Source organism: Muscardinus avellanarius, assembly GCF_963383645.1.
Source record: "Muscardinus avellanarius genome assembly, chromosome: 4".
NCBI lineage: Eukaryota > Metazoa > Chordata > Mammalia > Rodentia > Gliridae > Muscardinus > Muscardinus avellanarius.
Window position 1 is genome coordinate 139322817 of NC_137789.1, and position 18699 is coordinate 139341515.

Sequence of the window (18699 nt, forward strand, 5' to 3'; positions counted from 1 at the left end):
AGATGAGGATTCGAAACATGGTCAAGTTTAAGTTTAATGCTAAAAAATTTTCAGGCAACCTGGTGAATGAGGTGAGATAGCTAGCTGGTAACACTGGCACTTGGAAAGCTCCTTCTATGTGTGGACATTGTGGTTTGTGCTGAGATAAAAGACTTGACCAATACATATGGTCCTTATTCTCGTAGACATTATGGACTGGGAGAAGAAAAACTTGTGACCAAATAATTACATAAGCAGAACATATTATTTCAAAATGAAATGAAAGCAGAAGAGATTTTTTTTTTAAAAAAAGCAGTTGGATGAAAGCAAACAAAATAAGAAACTAGTTTAAATTGGGAGTCTGAGAAAGTCTGTCATAATACATGGGTGCTTCACCTGAGGGCTAAACCATTCACACTGATTAATTATGCTCCATTGGTGCGCAGAGGTATCCTAGGCATAGGATAGAGTGGGTATGAGGGTTCAAAGGGAAGACATAGAATTTGTAGATATCAAGAGTTGAAAGCAAGCCCAAAGGCTTTTGGGAAGAGAATGAGGAAAGAGAGACAGACTTGAGATTATGCTGAGGCAATGAGCAGGTGCCAAATCATGCTGGAGCAACAGGTCACAGTTACAACTTTGCCTTTTATTATCAGAGCAATAGGGAATCAATGAGAGCTTTATCTCATGGGTGTGTTTACTTTTGTTTCAGGAAGAGACTGCTTTCCATGGAGTAATACAGGATGCTGAGATCCAAGTTGGCATCATCTGCTCCAGAGAAGTAAATGGATCAACTGAGAGGGCTCAGTGCATAAACTTGAAAAAAAAAATCTCTAAACTGCTAAGCTTATTCTGCATCAGGCACATTGCTGGTCTATCATATATGGCAGCCCTGCATGGGTTTGCAGGAAGAAGGCCATGGTCAGCCTAGGACCTTGATCCATGCTCCTGTCATGTGCCAGAGAATATATTCATGCCCCCAAAAGAAGAAGCAAAACCTCTAGAGATGAAAACTTTTAATGGGGTCCTGTGGGATGAGAGTCCTGGAGAATGCATGGTTCTTGAAGAGTTGGGGTATACTGGTAACCTGCTTCGTTGGGCTCAAAGCTAGAGATGCACAGGGGTCTTGTGACTTTGCATTCAGAACAGTAGATAGGTAGACTACAAGTGATGAGCATTCCTTCAAATTGTGAGGAGTATTTAAAAACAGGGAATGCCTTGGACATTGAATCACTCTCTGGTTAAGCACTAGGATTCATCACTTGGTGGTAATTGTGAGTATTGTGTTCTCTTTCTCTCCTTTACACTTTTGACCTCTCTTCCACCTGCCTTTTCTCCCCTTAGTCCTCTTCTATACATTTTCCCTTTCTCCTTTCCTTTTATCCCTCTCACCTGTAGAGTTCTATTTTAGGTGTGGCGGTCCCCAGGAATGACTCAGCCCATCTAAGATTCCTCAGAGTCAGTGACTGAGAAGGAAACTTACATGGTAACTGTTTGCATGTTGAAAAGGTCAGATACTGTGTGTAGTATTATGTATACATTACTTTCTCCAATTCTTTTCTGGGTGGGCTTTGTGAACTAGACACCACTGTCCTCTATATTATTTACGATATGTTTTAGGTATATAATTACTTTCTGTGTTCTGGTTTCCTCAACTATAAAATGGGAATAACAGCCTACAAAGTTTTCATTATAAAGTATATAAAGTGCATAGCCTAATTCTTGGTGTGGGATAATTGCTACATCAATGTTAGCTCCTATAAAATCCATTAATATCAACTTTTTAAAATTAATAGACTAAAAATTGAAGTATAAAAGGTTTAAGTAAACTGGGCATGGATGGTGCATGCCTGTAATCCTAGTACTTGGCAGGGGTGGCTAAAACAGAAGGATCATAGGTTCAAGGACAGCTCAGAAATTTAAAAACACACTATTTTAAAATAAAAAGTGAAATGGGCCAAGGCTGTGACTTAAAAGTAGAATATCTCTGGGCTCAGTCCTCAGTACCAATAAAAGAAAAACAAACAAGCAAGAAAAAAATGGTTTAAGTGACTTTCTTTTCAAGGTATTACAATTAGTGAGAGGTCTTGGAGACATTAATGCATACGTCTGAACTCTGTATCTACAACTTAAGTAGTTCTATATTGTGTACCTAAAGCCACAAACTCCACAAAGTGCCATCCTTCACTGTAGCACAACTACCTAGAGTTGAGAACTATCAACGGCTGAGCAACTGACTAAATGACTTCTCCCTTCTGGTGCCTATGATGGGGACACACGGGATCATTCTTTTTTCTCCTGTTTTTACAAGTATTTTGTGACATTCTAAACAAGACAGTGAGGTATTGCCTGATAGGACCTGCCAAAATAAGACTGGAAAAATAAATCAAAACAAAAAAGCAGCAGCAACAGCTAAAACACATTAGAAATTGTGAGGTTGGAAATTTTCTCTTTACTTGGAAAGACACTTTGATTAAGTAAGAGGGTAGCATTAACATTGTCACTATCCATATATAAATAAATCTCTATAATATATATGTGTATTTCTCAGTACATATGTTAAAATTTATTTTAAATAACTATTAAGACAATTCTGGACTACTGATGGATTTGGATTATTGCCACATTGACTATGCAGGCTTGGTTCATGACAGATTGATAGAACTAATATTTCTATGAACATTGGAAAAAGTTGATTTACTTACGGCCATCCACAGTTCTGGCCTCAAGATGCACGAGGTCTGGTTCCTTGTTTGACCCCATCACAGACCTACAAAATGGAGAAATATAAAAGGGAGCAGCCACATTAATAACTTCACATGTGCCTGAGTACAGCCCGCAGACTATTAATACCCCATAGGCTTCTAAAACCGCAATCTTTGGGATGTAGCTACTTTATTTATGTATGTGGTCTGACAGCAAAATTTCCACTTCAAATAAAAAGGTTAGTGAAAACTTTATTTGATGAAGGCCAGGCTAAACTCTGGCAAAGATATGATGTGTTATTAGCTTGGACTGGCAAGTAAGTCCTACACATGCTATCCACATATGCTGGTACTAACCCCACTGGCAGCGTATTAAACTTTCAAGACTTACCAGGCAGATGCCAGGCATGCTTCAGTAGCTGGGTGACATGAACAGTGATTTACATAGTAAACAGACCTAATTAACTTTTTCTTTGAAATTTGTAGAAATACCTACTAATACCCTATGAACTGCGAACAAACAAATCCTATGCCCAACCAACACAACACCAGCTCTAGCAGAGTGACCATTCCTTACACTGCTGAACCTGTGGGCCCCCCAAATGCAGAAGCATTGTGCTTCCTAGTACGAGTCCAGAGCCATGTGTGTAAGTAAAATAAAAGCCTATTTAAAATGTCTCACAGGCACATATTATTTTGGATAATTTTGCAGTGAGCCATATTAAATAGAAAAACTGTTGCATAAAGAATACTGGCAGTCATACTCTATCTCTAGAATTTTTATACAGTGAAATTAATTAAAGTTGCAACTATTAGAATTAAAGTTGGGATTATGTTTACTCTTTTTTAAGTCAGGACTTGCAGAACTTTTATTGGTTTCCATTTAGACATATAATCAAATGCTTCCAAACTAGTTTCTCTGCTTGTCCTTGCACTCAGCTCAGCCATCCAGTCCATACTAGAAGAAGCAGATCTCAAAAATACACCTCACTTTCAAGACTTTGTATGGTACCTGACGTGACAGATGCCATCTCGCTTTTGCTGCCTCATGTCCTAACACTCTGAGGATTTTGCCATTTTCTGAATGTGCTACATGCACTTCCTGGCTCCTCTGGACCCACTGTGAGCATCTGTCTTCAGCTTGAAATGTTCTTCTCTACCTTTATCACAGCCTCTGGGACTTTTATTTTAAGGCATGACTGAACAGTTACCTTTTCTGTTAACTATGTCCCAGTTTCAACAGAAAGAAGCATTTTCTCCTATCAACAAGTATTTATTGTGGTATAAATCCTCCAAGACACATATCCCAATTTATTAAAATTATTTCTGCATGCTTTTCAAAATGTGAAGCCAACCCCTTATGTAAATGTGCATGCGCGCGCGCGCGCGCACACACACACACACACACACACACACACACACACACACACCAAATAGATCTATTGGAGGAGCTTTGTTTTAAACACTTTATATTAATAGTCATAGTTTTTGGCATATAATAAATAGTCAAAGTAGAATGACTGAAGAAAGGAACCAAGAAAAGATTAAAGAATAGAAGGGAAGGAAAAAAAAAGGGAGAAAGTTCTATGAAGTCTTCAAAATAGGTAAATTAATGAACATCCTTGGCCATCCCAGAATGTGCCTTATCGGAATTCATTTTCCCAACTCAAAAATTCTGAGACCTCCCTTGCTCGGGCCCCTTCATCTTTAGAAAAGAGGTCCGCTTAGCTGGGCGTGGTGGCACATGCTTGTAATTCCAGTGCTTGGGAGGCAGAGACAGGAGGATCACACAGGTTTGAAGCTAGCTTCAGCTACTGAGTAAGGCTCTCAGAAACTTAGTGAGACCCTGTTCCCAAACAAAATATAAAATAGGTCTCGGAGTATAGTCTGGAGATAGAAAAGCCCCTGGGATCCACCTCTAGTACCACACACACACACACACACACACACACACACACACACACAATTAAAAAGGTCCCCTTAAGGTCCGATTATCCCTATCAGTAAGTTTTCCTTGATTGATACATGGCTTAAAATTCAGAGTCTGCACTGCAACCATTAAATCCGGCTTTCTTCTTCTCCCGTAACTTTTCCTAATATGGCTTTTATGATTCTTCCCAAGAGACAGCAAATATTCATTTGGGTGCTTCACATCACTGGAATTTGTTTGAATATCAGCAGGAGAACCTTTTGCCATGATTTCAGCTAAGTACTATAGCAACTGCTCATGGCCCTCCACCTCCCCATGCTGAACTACTGCCTGGATCTATAGGTAGGATGTGTGCCTCTCAAGGGCACACATCCTGAGCATTAAAAACAAATTGAACCACTTGCAACTTGCAATCTAGAAAGCTCAAACAGTTAGCTGGTTTTTGCTATATCTTAATGGGTAGTTATATGTTGTTCATCCACCATTTTGCTTGTTCCTCTGATTTTCTTTCCTAAAAGGGACAACACCTTTTACTCCCAGGAGACCTGTAACATCCCAGAAACACAATGTTAAGCATGTATGTTTGGCTTGTGGTCCTTGTCAATGGTAATCCAATTAATTTCCCTAGATTCAGTTGTATCTTCTCATATGATTCTGCACCAGATCAAAACTATTGCTTTAGAAGCAAGAAGATGTTTTAAGTATTATTCCCCTCACTCCTTTATCAACTAAGAAAAAGAGGCAGGAGCAACATTGAATCATTTATTTTTCCAAAATCTTCTGTGGCTAACCAACACCAAACCTTGTTTACATTGTTTTTTCCATCTTTAGTAAAACAACTACAACAGTAAAATAAAAGTCAGAGTACTAAAGTCAAATCACAATGTCTTGAAAAATTTTTATTTGTGATGTGCTCAAGAAGCACTCCTCGTAGTCACAGATGATAGAAAATTATTGTAGCTTTTATGCTGTGGTCCTGGTGAATTCTGAATTGCTGAAGCCAAACAATGCTAAATATCTGTGTAGGTGCTGTTACCATAGGCCTATCATTCATAAGCCACCTTGGGAAGGCACAGCACTACAGGTAACCACCTGGTGTCCTTACTCTAGCTTGTATACAACTCTATATTTTAGTAGGTACAATGAAGTTAGGTGTGTCCTTCCTTCTTCCTTCCTTCCTTCCATTCATTCTTTCTGGGGATATGGAGTTAGGGGTGTCTTTTCCTTCCTCCTTTTCTCTCCTCTCTTTTCTCTCTCTCTCTCTCTCTCTCTCTCTCTCTCTCTCTCTCTCTCTCTCTCTCTCTCTTGTACTGTGGATTGAAGCCAGGAGCACTCTACCTTTAAGATATACCCCCAAGCTTTTTTATTTTTTATTTTGAAACACAATTGTTGAGGCTGACCTTAAGCTTACATTCCTCCTATCTCAGCCTCCCAAGTTCTGGGACTGCAGGAGTGTGCAGCCACACCCAGCTCTGTGTGTTTTAAGATTAACCATTGCATTTATTTTTCTTCATCATTATCACAGTAAAATAGCATAAACATAGAAATCTTGATGGTTTTCCTTGAAAAGTAAAACGTCAAGATTGACTTAAAGCACCTCTGTTAAATGAGTCTGGTGTCTGGTATTTCACACAAAGGGTTGGGCTCCTTTGTTTATGCACATATCGCTCTCTCTCATGGCTCATCATGGTTTGCTACCAACCTTTGAATCAATGACTCTCTTCCTACCCAGTTTCCAAGAGGAGTGCCTTGTATCAGGGAATTTTCTGTACTTAGTAAAGCACAGAAAAGCATATTTTCTCAATAAATACAGGGACAACATTTTTACACTGGCCAATATTTACTATTATATTCAATACATTTGGTTATTCAATTCTGGGACTTAGAAAGAAAGTCTCTACAAAAATAATATAAAAACTTTGGCACAGAATCCTTTAATTATAGAAACAGGCAAGTAGGTAGCCATATCATGTATACCTTTATATTGCCTTTATGTCTAGTTGGGAAAATGAGTTCCCTTCTTGGACTGACCGTCATGGGAAGAAAGGGGAACCTTCCTGTCTGTGCACCTGCAGGTATTTCCACCTGGAATTCCCTCTTCTCCTTCTTTTGTCTTCATAACTTTTTCCACTAGGGCTCATGTGCAGGAACATTAGGAAAGCTTACCAGGGGGGATGCCTCTTTAGCTAAGTTGGATATCCCTTTCAAAACTTCTGGAATGCCAGGCATGGTGGCACATGGTTGTAATCCCTGCACTTAGGAGGCGGAGACAGGAGGATATATATATATATATATATATATATATATATATATATATATATATGTATGTATATATATATATATATATATATATATGGAGAGAGAGAGAGAGAGAGAGAGAGAGAGAGAGAGAGAGAGAGGGGCGGGTGGGGAGGGAGAGTGTTGCAGGTGTAAAATGCCCTTGGGTTCAATCCCCAGTCCAAAAAAGAAAAGTAAAAGAAAGAACCACACACACACACACACACACACACACACACACACACACACACACGAACCTAAATCTTGGGCAATAAAAAAGAAATGAGTAACAAATATCAAATATTAATACTCATATAAGAAAGTAAAATTCATATTCATATAAAACTCAGAATATATCATAAGTGTTCCACTAACATAAATGAGTAATCAAATTTACTTATTACCATAAATCAATGGACAATATCAATTATAAGAATAAGTAAAAGCAACTCTTTCACTTGTTTATTTAGTGAAACCTCCTAACTCTTATTGTGTGGTGAGAATAGGGCTAAGGATGTCCTGCCCTTAAGAGTTTAGAACTATAGGAATGATAGTAATACAAAGAAAAAGTAGTTTTAATATCACAGGTATTATTTAAAGACAAAATAAGAATGAGCTTTCTCCTGCAGATAGAGACCTAGAGGAGAAGGAAGATCCATGAAGCATGCAGAGGAAGTGAATTGAATCTGCAGGAATATTCAGTGGTAGTAGAACACACTGTATTTAAATATAAAGAGCAGGAACTGAGACCTAAGACCCTCAATCAAAGAGGATGATCTATACTGGCATCTACTAATTCAGTTAGCAGGAAAGATATAGTGTTCTCCACACAGAGCAGTAGAAGATAAAATGAAAAGTTAGCAAACACCCAATCATGAAGCACTGTTTTCATAAGGCTAAGATTTTATACTTGATCCTAAAAGCCATGGTATGGCATTAACAAATGTTGCATCTATACATTTATCAAATGCTAAATAGAAGGACTTCAGTCTTGGTCTATGTGTTTCCCTTTAGGGAAGACTATAAAGTGACAGTCCACAGCCCATGCCAGATCAGCTCTGTGAACAAAACCAAGTCAAAGCCTGTTGCGGCCTCATACCTCTGTGCTTCCAGGATCTTAAGTTGGTGTTCACACTTAGGAGCCAATTTGAAACAAAAGCTAAGGATTACCAAAGTCAAGAGTACAAATAAAACTAAATCCACCCTGAGATAGTAACATCAGCCCTCTGAAATACAATCAGCCCAGTGCAGCCTTTTGTAGACATTTTCTACAGAGAAACTCAGAAATGTCAGTAGTTTATCATTCCCCTGGCATTTTGTCTGAGTTTATACCAGTTTAATATAGTGCTCTATAAATGTTGCAGAGCCACAAAATGTCCTGATGTAGATAACCGCAGAACAAGTATTAAAAAATAAACACCGTGACGGGATAGCACCTATTTATTCAGGTTTAGAATTGCAGAGAAGGACAGAGGGAGGGATGAGGAAAGGTCTGCAGAGGAAGAGAGGCTGCTGGGGTGGAGACCTCTTCCTCCTCTTTGTTTTAGATGGTGCATTCATGAGCCAAGGCTTTCTTCATAAACAAAAGCACTGAAGCAAGCAGTCTGTTACAGAGAAGAGACAAAGTGCCTGGCAAATACTAGCAGCAGGATTCCTTGATTTCTTCTCCTCCAGCCAAAGCTTTTCTTTCCACCTGCCTCCATAGTTAGGCTCTCAAAAAAAAAAAAAATCCTCAAGAAGAAACATCCTCTATCAAATGCCACAACTTTTGCTCATTGAATATGCAGCCTAGCCTAGGGTTTCATCTGCTGCCACCCAGGGCAAATGGACCAGGTAAAATAAGAAAGACCACCAAAGGTGTCATTTTAACATCTCTCTTTAGCCTAAGAGACATGCTTGCTTTCTGGCTCCCACTCTACCACAAATGGACCTACTATGAATAACAAAGAAATAGATGAATAAATACATAAACAAGTAAAAATGATGCAAAATTTTCTATATGCATAATGAGCCTCAGAGGATCACCCTGGCTAGTGAACTTAAGTCCACCAAGTTTAAGTGCTGTGTTTTATCACCCTTACTTCCTACCTGTTTATTTATATGAGGTCAGCCACAAAGTACATATGTAAGTGTGAGTGTATGCACATGTGTGTAGGGGTTAAGTGAGGAACTGGTGTCTGATGCAGAATGCAAGCATACATACAGCTCAAGAGGGAAGCGATAAGGTGAGGATGTTCATTGCACAAAGTGCCTGGTAGAAATAAATCTGAAAGTTTAAATAATGATGCTTAAAAACCAGCAAGGGCTCTAAAGCAACCCAATGTTCAGGTCTCAACACCAAGACAAGTATTTCTGCTTCAGTTTTCCCCTTTAACCCTTTTTCTCTTTTCCTAATGGGATGAGTTTACTTCTTACACCATTTCTGTATTTCCTGTTTCTTTCATATTTCCCACTTTTCCACCCCTCCTCCTCTATGTCTTTATTGTTGCCTAAGCCAGGATGTGGAGGTCTAGAGAGATACCAGGGACCATGCTCAGATCTACCTGTTCCCCAAACAGAAATTATAGTGCCAATAAGCTACAAAGTACTTGATGTAACACTTTCAGGAGTATGTTTTAGGAGCTTCCAATATTTTAAATAATATTTCTTTTCAATATATTTTAATCTTCAGTAATATCATACACTACATATTTTTAGAACTTGTTAATTTTACTCAATAATACATCTTGAAGCCTGTTCCTTATTAGAAAACAAAAATAATGGGAAAATATCTGTTTTATAGCAAACTATTAAATGAAAATATCTAATTTACTTAATTATTATTTATTGATAGAACCAAAGCCAAAAATACATAAATGAAAAACTTAGTGGGAATATACATAAAATTTATAATAAGAGTCACCTCTAGGAGCATCCTGAGATTGTAGGTGACAAAGAGATCTTTATAAGTGATTATTAAATTTAATATTTTTACCATTAATATTAGAAATCTGTACTATTAAAAAAAGAATATTTCCTCAGTCTATAAAATAAAGTTTATATGGAGACATAGTCATTGTATGCAAATCATAAAAGGAGCATGAGAAGGAACAGTGAATTAGAGAGAAGAATAGGAACCTCTTAGATCTCAGAACACATAAAATTCTGACACAGTCATTCTGAGTTCTGAGAAAGCTAATTGTGTGAAATAGTTTTGACCAAAAAGTTATGCTAAGAACCGTCAGGAAGGGTGCAACTGGGTCAATGCTAAGTTCAGGTTAAGAGGCTGGAACAGAAGGGCCACATGAGCAATATCAAGGAATGAAGAGAATCTCTACACCTCTCCTTTCTTTTCATTTCTGATAAGAACCAAGAACTTCTGCCTACAGCATAGAGCAAATGGAAATTTAAAGAAACTGAAACCTGAGTATTTTTCTTCTGGAGATAAAATCTGACCCATGGAAATTATATTTCATAGTAGAAGTTAAGGTAACTAATTCCAATTGTTTTGCTTGAACACATTAAGCAAAGGGGAAACAGGATGAATAATCTTCTGATATATGATGTTTGTTAGCTAGGACTCATGAAATGCACCAGAGTACTTATATTTAAACTCAGAAAATATGTACAAAATATAAACTAGAACAAGAGAAAAATGTAATCAGATATTCTGTTATTTTTTATTTTATTTTAGTTTTTGTTCTTTTTGTACTGGAGATTTGAACCCAAGGACATTCTACAAACAGTGATTCACTAGATTACTGAGAGACTCGCTAAGTTATCAAGGCTGCTCTTGAACCTGCATCATTCTATCTCAGACTCTTGAATACTGGGATTCTAAGCATTCATTACCATTCTAGGCTCCATAAGCTAATGTCTTCTGGGGACACTTGTGTGAGTCATCCTGTGCACCCCTGGGGTGCTGGCCAGGGAACATAGAGTGGAGACTCTAACTCTAAACTGAGCTCTTTGGGCATCTATAATACTTAATAGTTTTAGGATTTAAAAGTTTAATAGGGAATATAAGGGAAAAAAATCTCAGCACATCATAAAGCTTACATTTCAAAGGGGAAGACAGGAAAATTTAAATAGTATATAAATACATCACAAGGAGTGATAGCATTATTTCTGGGAAGCTGTGTGGGAAATAAATATATAAGCTATAAGGGATTTAACTACACCAGCATAACTATTGTCATAGGGTGGTGATCAATGGCTGGTATCCGTCTATTAAATGTAAGATTGATGTTGGACAGGTCTGTGTGGATGTGCCCTTACCAGGGTCCTGTTCTTCATCTGTCAACAACTTGGATAAGAATACAACATGCTGTGTGCCTAGAAAATTCACAGGTGACCTCAAATCATGAAAAATAATGACAAGATACGAGAATACAGGACTAGCTCTTAAAGCAGTTCACTTGCCTGAGGGTTTTAGCAAACCAATGATACAGTCAGGCTGGAACCTAGGTTCTTTAGTTTCTCTACACATGTATAGATAATTTATAAAAATAATGATAATAGCAATAGAATTTAATGATAAGATTGTGTGAAAACTAAAAGAAGTATATATAACTATTTCTATGGCTAAAAGTATGAATTAAGAATACCTCTGAAGAAAGAAAGTGCATTAGTGATGAACTAGCCCAAAGCTTCAACTAACAATTGAGGATGACAAGGCTTCCAGCAAGCAAACACCTTGTTCAAGGTCATACCACTCAGTTTCAAGGTATAAACTTTTCACCCAGGCCCTTTATTCATTTCAGTGATGTCTCTCAGGAGGAAAAGAAGGAGAAGAATAAAAGAAAGAAAAGAAATATTCATTTTCCTTTTTATATTTCAGTGTCTCAGAAAAGACAGAATAAAAAAAAGAAAGAAGATGATTTGTATGTCTTATACAGAATGAGTAGAAATAGTAATGGGAAAATTTCAGACATGTCAACATTTTGAAAGAGTTATGTCTAACATGGTTTAGATAGTATGGTCCTATGCATATACAGGGCAGTTCTATGTCTTAAAGGTTGGGAAAAGACTGTATGCTAATTTCTGCAGTTCAGATCTTCAAGTGCAGGATTCCTAAGTTTAATGATGGTTTCTTATGTAGTTACTTGCTAATACGTCTTGACCCTTTTCATAAATACAGTCAGTGGCCACCAAAGGAGGCTGTTTTAATAATTCCTGTAAGTTGATTCTCTATATCATGTCAACCTATCGGAACAGAAAAAAAACATTCACTGTATTAATATTTCTAAAAAATACTCTAAGAGGTTATTGTCCACAAGCACTTCAAATGAGAAGATAAATAAATCTATTCAGTAAAGCTTGGAAGGCAGCAAGAATAGAATAGTTGCAGACATAGGAAGAAATTAGATTTATTTTAATCACAGAGACAAAAGTTCTTGGGACATCAAATGACAGCTATTATCAGTTCTTTCTTCATTTACGAATGGTTCTGGATTCTGAGTTCAAGGTGCAAAAGGATCTGGGCAAAGACAGAGATGATCTTCTGTGAGAGCACTTAAAAGTCCCTGCCAGTTTGTTTGGCCAAAGAAACTAGTGTGATAATAGAACATGAAAAACACACCTTTAATTATATTTCATTATTTTTCTTTTGGTAAATGAATATTCCACAAAAAATGTGAATTTCTAAAGATGTGTTACCACATCAGTATGACAGAAAAGAGAGTGGAGGGGAGAAGAAGGAATTTAAAAGGACATGGGAAAGAAAGGGTAGGAACAAAAGTGGCAGGTGCCCAAGATATAGAAATGATGAGGATGACCAGAGGAGAGAGGAGGAAAGGAGAGCTTTTGCTTTCTACAGCTATCTTCACTTGGAAATATGCTTGACTGCTTCATTATTATCAATGGTATAATTTATTTAAATAACACTGTTTTAGAAAATCTAATTGTAAAAGTAATAATTGTTTGTTTAAAATACAAGAGAAGGGACTTCTGGGAAGATGGTGACCGAGAAAAACAGTATTACGAGCCCTGCTAAAACTCGATCTCTATTGCCACAAAATCAGCGCTTTTCATAGTCAGAAAATGCCATCAGCAGAGAAATAAAAATTGTAAACACAAGGGACAGAGGAAAAAAAGACTAGAAGAACAACCAGAGACCAGAAATCAAGCCTGCAATGCAGCAGTGGGGCTGTGCCGGCATCATCTTCCCTCACAGTACCAGGATCCAGAGAAGAAAGGTAAACAAGGAGCTGAAGTGAGCAGCTGTGGATCATTCGGGTGTAATTCAGCAGTTCTTTCAATGCAAAGAATGTCTAAAACTCCCAGTGGCCAAGCTCATCACGCCTTCCAGGGACTCAGAACAGAGCTCAAAACCAGAACAGAAATATGCCAGCCTCACAGCTGATGGCATGGCAGTGGCACCATATTGCCAGCAGCGCAAGCCTCACAGCTGAGGGCATGGAAGTGGCACCATATTGCCAGAAGCTCCAGCTTCATGGCCGAGGGCGTAGCAGCGACTCCATATTGCCAGCAGCCACAGTGAGTTCACTGAACCCTCGACAGCACCTGATCAACACACATAATAACCGTGAGTGAAATTGGGCCCCCAAAGGAGAAATACCGGTACTGCACACCCAGGGACTTTGATAATCTCCCTAGGTCTGAGATTTTTGCAGTCCAACCCAGTGAAGGAGTAGCGGTGGCAGAGATTACCACAGACTCGAGATACAGAGCACCCTAAGTAAAGTCGTAGCAATTCAGGGAAGTCACAAACTTTTGAAATCATAGGAACGAGGAACAACAATAGAGCAATGAATACCCACGACCCCATATTATCAGACCTGATAACACAGAAATTCAGAGATCTCCAGAAGATCAAGTCAGGAATTTAACTGTAGAAATAATACAGTACCTTTGAAAAGAATTTAGAGAGAGTCTAAAAGACATAAAAGATGCAATCAATGAGGTAAAGGCCTCAATTCAAAGTATAAACAATCAATTAGACCACATGGAGAATAGAATCTCACTCCTAGAAGATGATCACTCCAAAAACGAACGCATAATTTCTAACTTAGAAAAAAAAATTAGACAGCAGGAATCTGACATTGAAGAAATATGGGCCCTTTTTAAGAGAGCTAACCTAAGAATAATCAGAATAGAGGAGGGAAAAGAAGGTGAAACCAAAGGGATTAATAATTTCTTCAAAGAAATAATAGCAGAAAAATTTGCAAACATAGAGCAAGAGGTCGATACACAGGTCCAGGAAACATATAGAACTCCCTTTAGACAGGATCAGAGAAGAGGTTCCCCATAATTGTCAAAATGACCAATGTGGAAGCCAAGCAGAGAATCTTAAAGGCAACAAAAACAAAAGGCCAAGTGACATTCAGAGGCAAACCAATTAGAATCACTCCAGACTTCCCAAACCAAGTCATGGAAGCCAGAAGGGCTTGTAGTAACATATTCCAAACTCCAAAATTTCCTACCCAGCACAACTATCTATCAAATTAGATGGGGAAATAAGAAGCTTCTATGACAAACAGAAACTAAAGGAAAAAGTCTTCAAAATCAGCACTAGAGAAAATACTCAAAGAGATTAACTACAAAGAAGAAATAGTTAATATACACCAGAACCAGAGAAACAAGATTTTCCATCCAACAGACAACTAAGCAAAGAATATATTCATGTGTTTATTGGTTAAAATCTTTGGAGATTCATTATTTATTTTAGTCTTTTACCTATCTCTAAATTGTATTGTTTGCTTTTATTGTTGCTAACTTTTAGGATTTCTATTTGGAATATTAATATACCTTCAGATATAGCATTTGGAAATATTTTACCCCATTCTATCAGTAACTTTTAACTCTGTTTACATTGTCTTTGGATGTACAATTTTTTTTTAATTTTTTAGGAAGTTTGTTTGTTTATTCTGTTGTTGCCTGTGCCTTTGAAATCATATCCAAGAAATCACTGACAATTTCAATGTTGTGAAGTGTTATGACCCAAGTTTTCTTCTAAAAGTTTATAGTCTTAATATTTACATTTAGGTCTTTTTTCTATTTTGAGTTAATATTTGTATATGATGTTAGGTAAGGATACAACTTTATTCTTTTTCATGTAATTATTATTTTTCAAGAATATTTAGTGAAAGGATCATTACTTCCTTCACCAAATGTTCTTGGAAACCTTGTCAAAAATAACTTGACCATATATAGAAAAATTTATTTCTAGGCTTTTTATTTTACTCCACTGGTTTATATATCTGCCTTTACAGCAGTACTAAGCTGTTTCAATTAATGTAGCTTTATAAAGTTTGAAATCAGAAAATGTACATCTTCTAGCTTTGTTCTTTTTTGAGATTGTTTTGGGTATTTAGAGTTCATATTTCATGTTAGGATAGATTTTTCCTGGAAAAAAAATGTATGATAGTTTCACCTTAAAAAAAAAAAAGAAAAAATATCCTCTGGTAAGAAAGAAAGCCAAAAGAAATATTGAACTGTTATCTCAAAGTGATCCAAAGTTTGATATCAGACAAAAGAATCTGTTTTATGAGATTATCATTGTTAATTTTGGATAAATTGCTATAAAATTAGATGTCAACTACTAAGCCAAGCCTGGAAAGGAGGGAGGGGGAGGGAATGGTGTGGGGTAGGGGCTAACTGTGCGATGTGTGCACATATGTATACACAAGTTTTTTATCCCATTATGATGTATGAATGCAGTGCACCAATAAAAAAATTTTTTAAAAATAAAATAAAATACAAGAGAAGGTATTTTTAGTGTTGAGTTTTTTGAGTTATTTATATATTCTATATATTAATCCTCTTTCAAAGGAGTGCCTGACAAAGATTTTTCTCCCATCCTGTGGGCTCTCTCTTTAGGCTATTGATTGTTTTCTTTGCTGTGCAGAAGCTTTTCTTATTTGGTAGCATCCCATTTATAGGTTCATGGCTTTATTTCCCAAGCTTTGGGGATACTGTTGAAAAAGTCTTTATGGGTGCCTACATGTTGGAGAGTTGGTTTTATGGTTTCTTTTGGTAATTGCATAGTTTCTGGTTTAATTTTTAGGTATTTGATACATTTTTTAGTTGACTTTTTTGTAGGGTGAGAGATGAGGGTTTAATTTCAATCTTTTCTCTGGCATGTTTTTGGTTCCTTTGCTAAAAATTAACTGGCTATAAATATGCTGATTTGATTCTGCATATTCTATTCTTTTGGTCTATGTGTCTATTTTTGTGCCAACACCATGCTGTTTTGTTACTATAATTTGAAATAGAGTATTATGATACCTCCAACATAGTTCTTAACCAACAAAAATATAGGCCACAAAACTGAAGATACACTTCTTAAAAGAAGAAATACAATTAACCAGTAATGTTCATATGACCCAGGTATACCATTCCATATTACCCAAGAATTAAAGTCAAAACAGTATAAAGATGTATGCATACCTGTTTATAGCAGCATAGTTCACAATGGTTAAATTATGGAACCAGATTCTGTTAACAGATGAATGGCTAAAGAAAATGTAGCCTATAAACACACAATGGAATTTTACTCAGCCAAAAAACCCCAAATTATGTCATTTGAGCAACTGGCATATTGATAGTGCACTGAATCCTTACAGGGATCATTTGACCACCAGCACAGAGTCAGGGCAGAGAGATGAACTAAATACAGCAGGAATGCTAGTGAAGAAACAAAACAGAATCCAGGATTGGGCTTGCTCACCATGTTTTCTGATCACTACATTGATATATCATCTATGCCATAGTATAAATCAATACATGATCAAGAAATAATCATTACTTAAGGAAGAATTTCAATTAGTAAATATAGAAGAAATGATAAAATAAATTGATCTGAAGAATAGCACAGTAGCAGCTCCTATCAATTAGTGAACACTAAAGTTAACAGGTGAAATACTTAGCCTCAAAATATCTTTTCCAAAACATTTATTAATCATTGTAGCTATTTTAACATATGTTCCCACAATTTTTAGCACTCCTGCTGCCAGAAGTTAGAGCTCAATTCCCCTTCCTTTGAGCGTGGGCTAGACATAATAACTTGCTCATAACAATTATAGAAGGGAAAAAGAATAGTTTTAAGTTTGTCACAAAAAACCTTGCTGATACCACTTTAACTAGGGATCGAGGTTACCAACATGGGTGGGTGTAAGACATAGTGATGTCCTGAACTCCTTGATATGATGTGATGAAAAGGCCATATCATTTCTTTGATATCCTTTCCAACAATCCATAACCCTATAATCATGGGGACATATCACACTAACCCAATTTGAGAAACAGTGTATATAATACCTGACTGGTGCTGTACAAAATTCTCCAGGTCAAGAGACAAGAAAAGACTAAGGAATATCATGGAATTGAGGAAACTAAAAAATCGTGACAAATAAATACAATGTGAGGTTCTGGATTATGTTTTAGATTGGAAAAGATACATTAGTAGAAAATCTGGAAGAAATCAAAATAAGGCCTCTAGTTGGTTGACAGTATTCTACCAATGTTAATATATCAGTTAGGACTATTAGATTAGACTCTACTTATGCAAGATTTTAACATTAGATGAAGTTGAGTGAAGTGTACATGGGTATATCCTACTATATTTGTGATTGTTCTTTAATTATAAAATTATTTAAAAATAAAGAGGGAAAACCATATTTGATTCTTATGAAGATATACTGAACGACAACAGATCTACTAAAAATAGAAAAGCAATCTATATTTTACAAAATCAATTGTCATCACAGGTGGTAGAAATTTTACCATCAAATTTACCAGGGCAATATTACCTGGTAATATTACCCTTCTGTCCTATAAAGCAAGTAAATAACCACATGATTTCAGCTTTTATGAATTTATGATTCATAAACTTCAACAATCACAAAAAATTTATATTATTTGTCAGATAGCTTTTGTTTATTGCTGGTATGTTCTTATTTTGAATTTGTCCAGAAGTAGAAAAATACTTTGACAGATAAAGTTATTTTTTTCGAGAATTTCCCTGGCTAATATGTGAAGCACCCAGTTTTAGGGGGAAGCATAAATATGTTGGAAGCAGGAGCTGTTACAATGGGGGTCAAATAAGAGCTTTGGACTAGAGGCGGCTGAACGCTTTTTTGTCTATTTTGGATTCCACTTTCTTAGGCTTCTTGTTTTTGTTGGCTACTGAATTGCTCAGGAAGGATAAATGCTCATAGGAGGCACATGGAAGAGTTGGTTTGTTCTCTGGCATGGTGATGTAGAAACTATCCTAGGCACATAAATATTCTAACAAGTTTCATCTTGTCACAATAGAGTCATAAAGTTGCTTTGTTTGGCACATGATAATGGCTTTGTAATTCAATTATTGGTAGTATTTGTCTTCTGGGATTTATCTGCCTTAAACTCCAGGCACTCATGTAAAACCCTTTACCATAAATCTTACAAATGCAGGTTCTGTCCCCACCCCAGGGCACATCTTACCATGCTTGTGCAAACATTGACAGCTTTCTCTAAATTATAGAGTTGTTCTATTTAGAGGTGTTGATGGTTTAAGTGCTAGAGCCAACAATAAAAAACAGCAGGACAGGTCCATTTCCTTCAGTTATTCTTCTTAGAGGAAGATAGATCCTGATAGGCAGATAGACAAAGTTCCATTCTCATTCCAAAAGGCTCTTCCCATCCATTACTTTAGCACTATTTAGAAAAGATGCCCGCCAGCCATAGAAGGTCAGATGGAATGGCAGCTAAGTTCTTTTTAAGTCCTGAGATTCTGATGCATAAAAATATCAAGGTTGGTCATCTACATGGATTGATTACTTGTACATTGGTTTTAAAATTTTCTTCTATCTACTCTGCCTTTTTCTT

At 36.7% G+C, this 18699-nt stretch overlaps 1 protein-coding gene across 5 annotated transcripts in view; it reads right to left on the bottom strand.

Moving 5' to 3' along the window:
- SORCS1 (sortilin related VPS10 domain containing receptor 1) overlaps nt 1–18699 on the bottom strand; it is a gene marked incomplete at both ends in the record, with an annotated part of 539831 nt that overhangs the window by 144599 nt on the left and 376533 nt on the right. For all 5 annotated transcript variants that reach the window (XM_080694691.1, XM_080694692.1, XM_080694694.1 and 2 more), the window contains one exon: nt 2685–2749. In XM_080694691.1, the coding sequence (XP_080550817.1) occupies nt 2685–2749 (65 nt within the window). The remainder of the gene's footprint in view (nt 1–2684; nt 2750–18699) is intronic.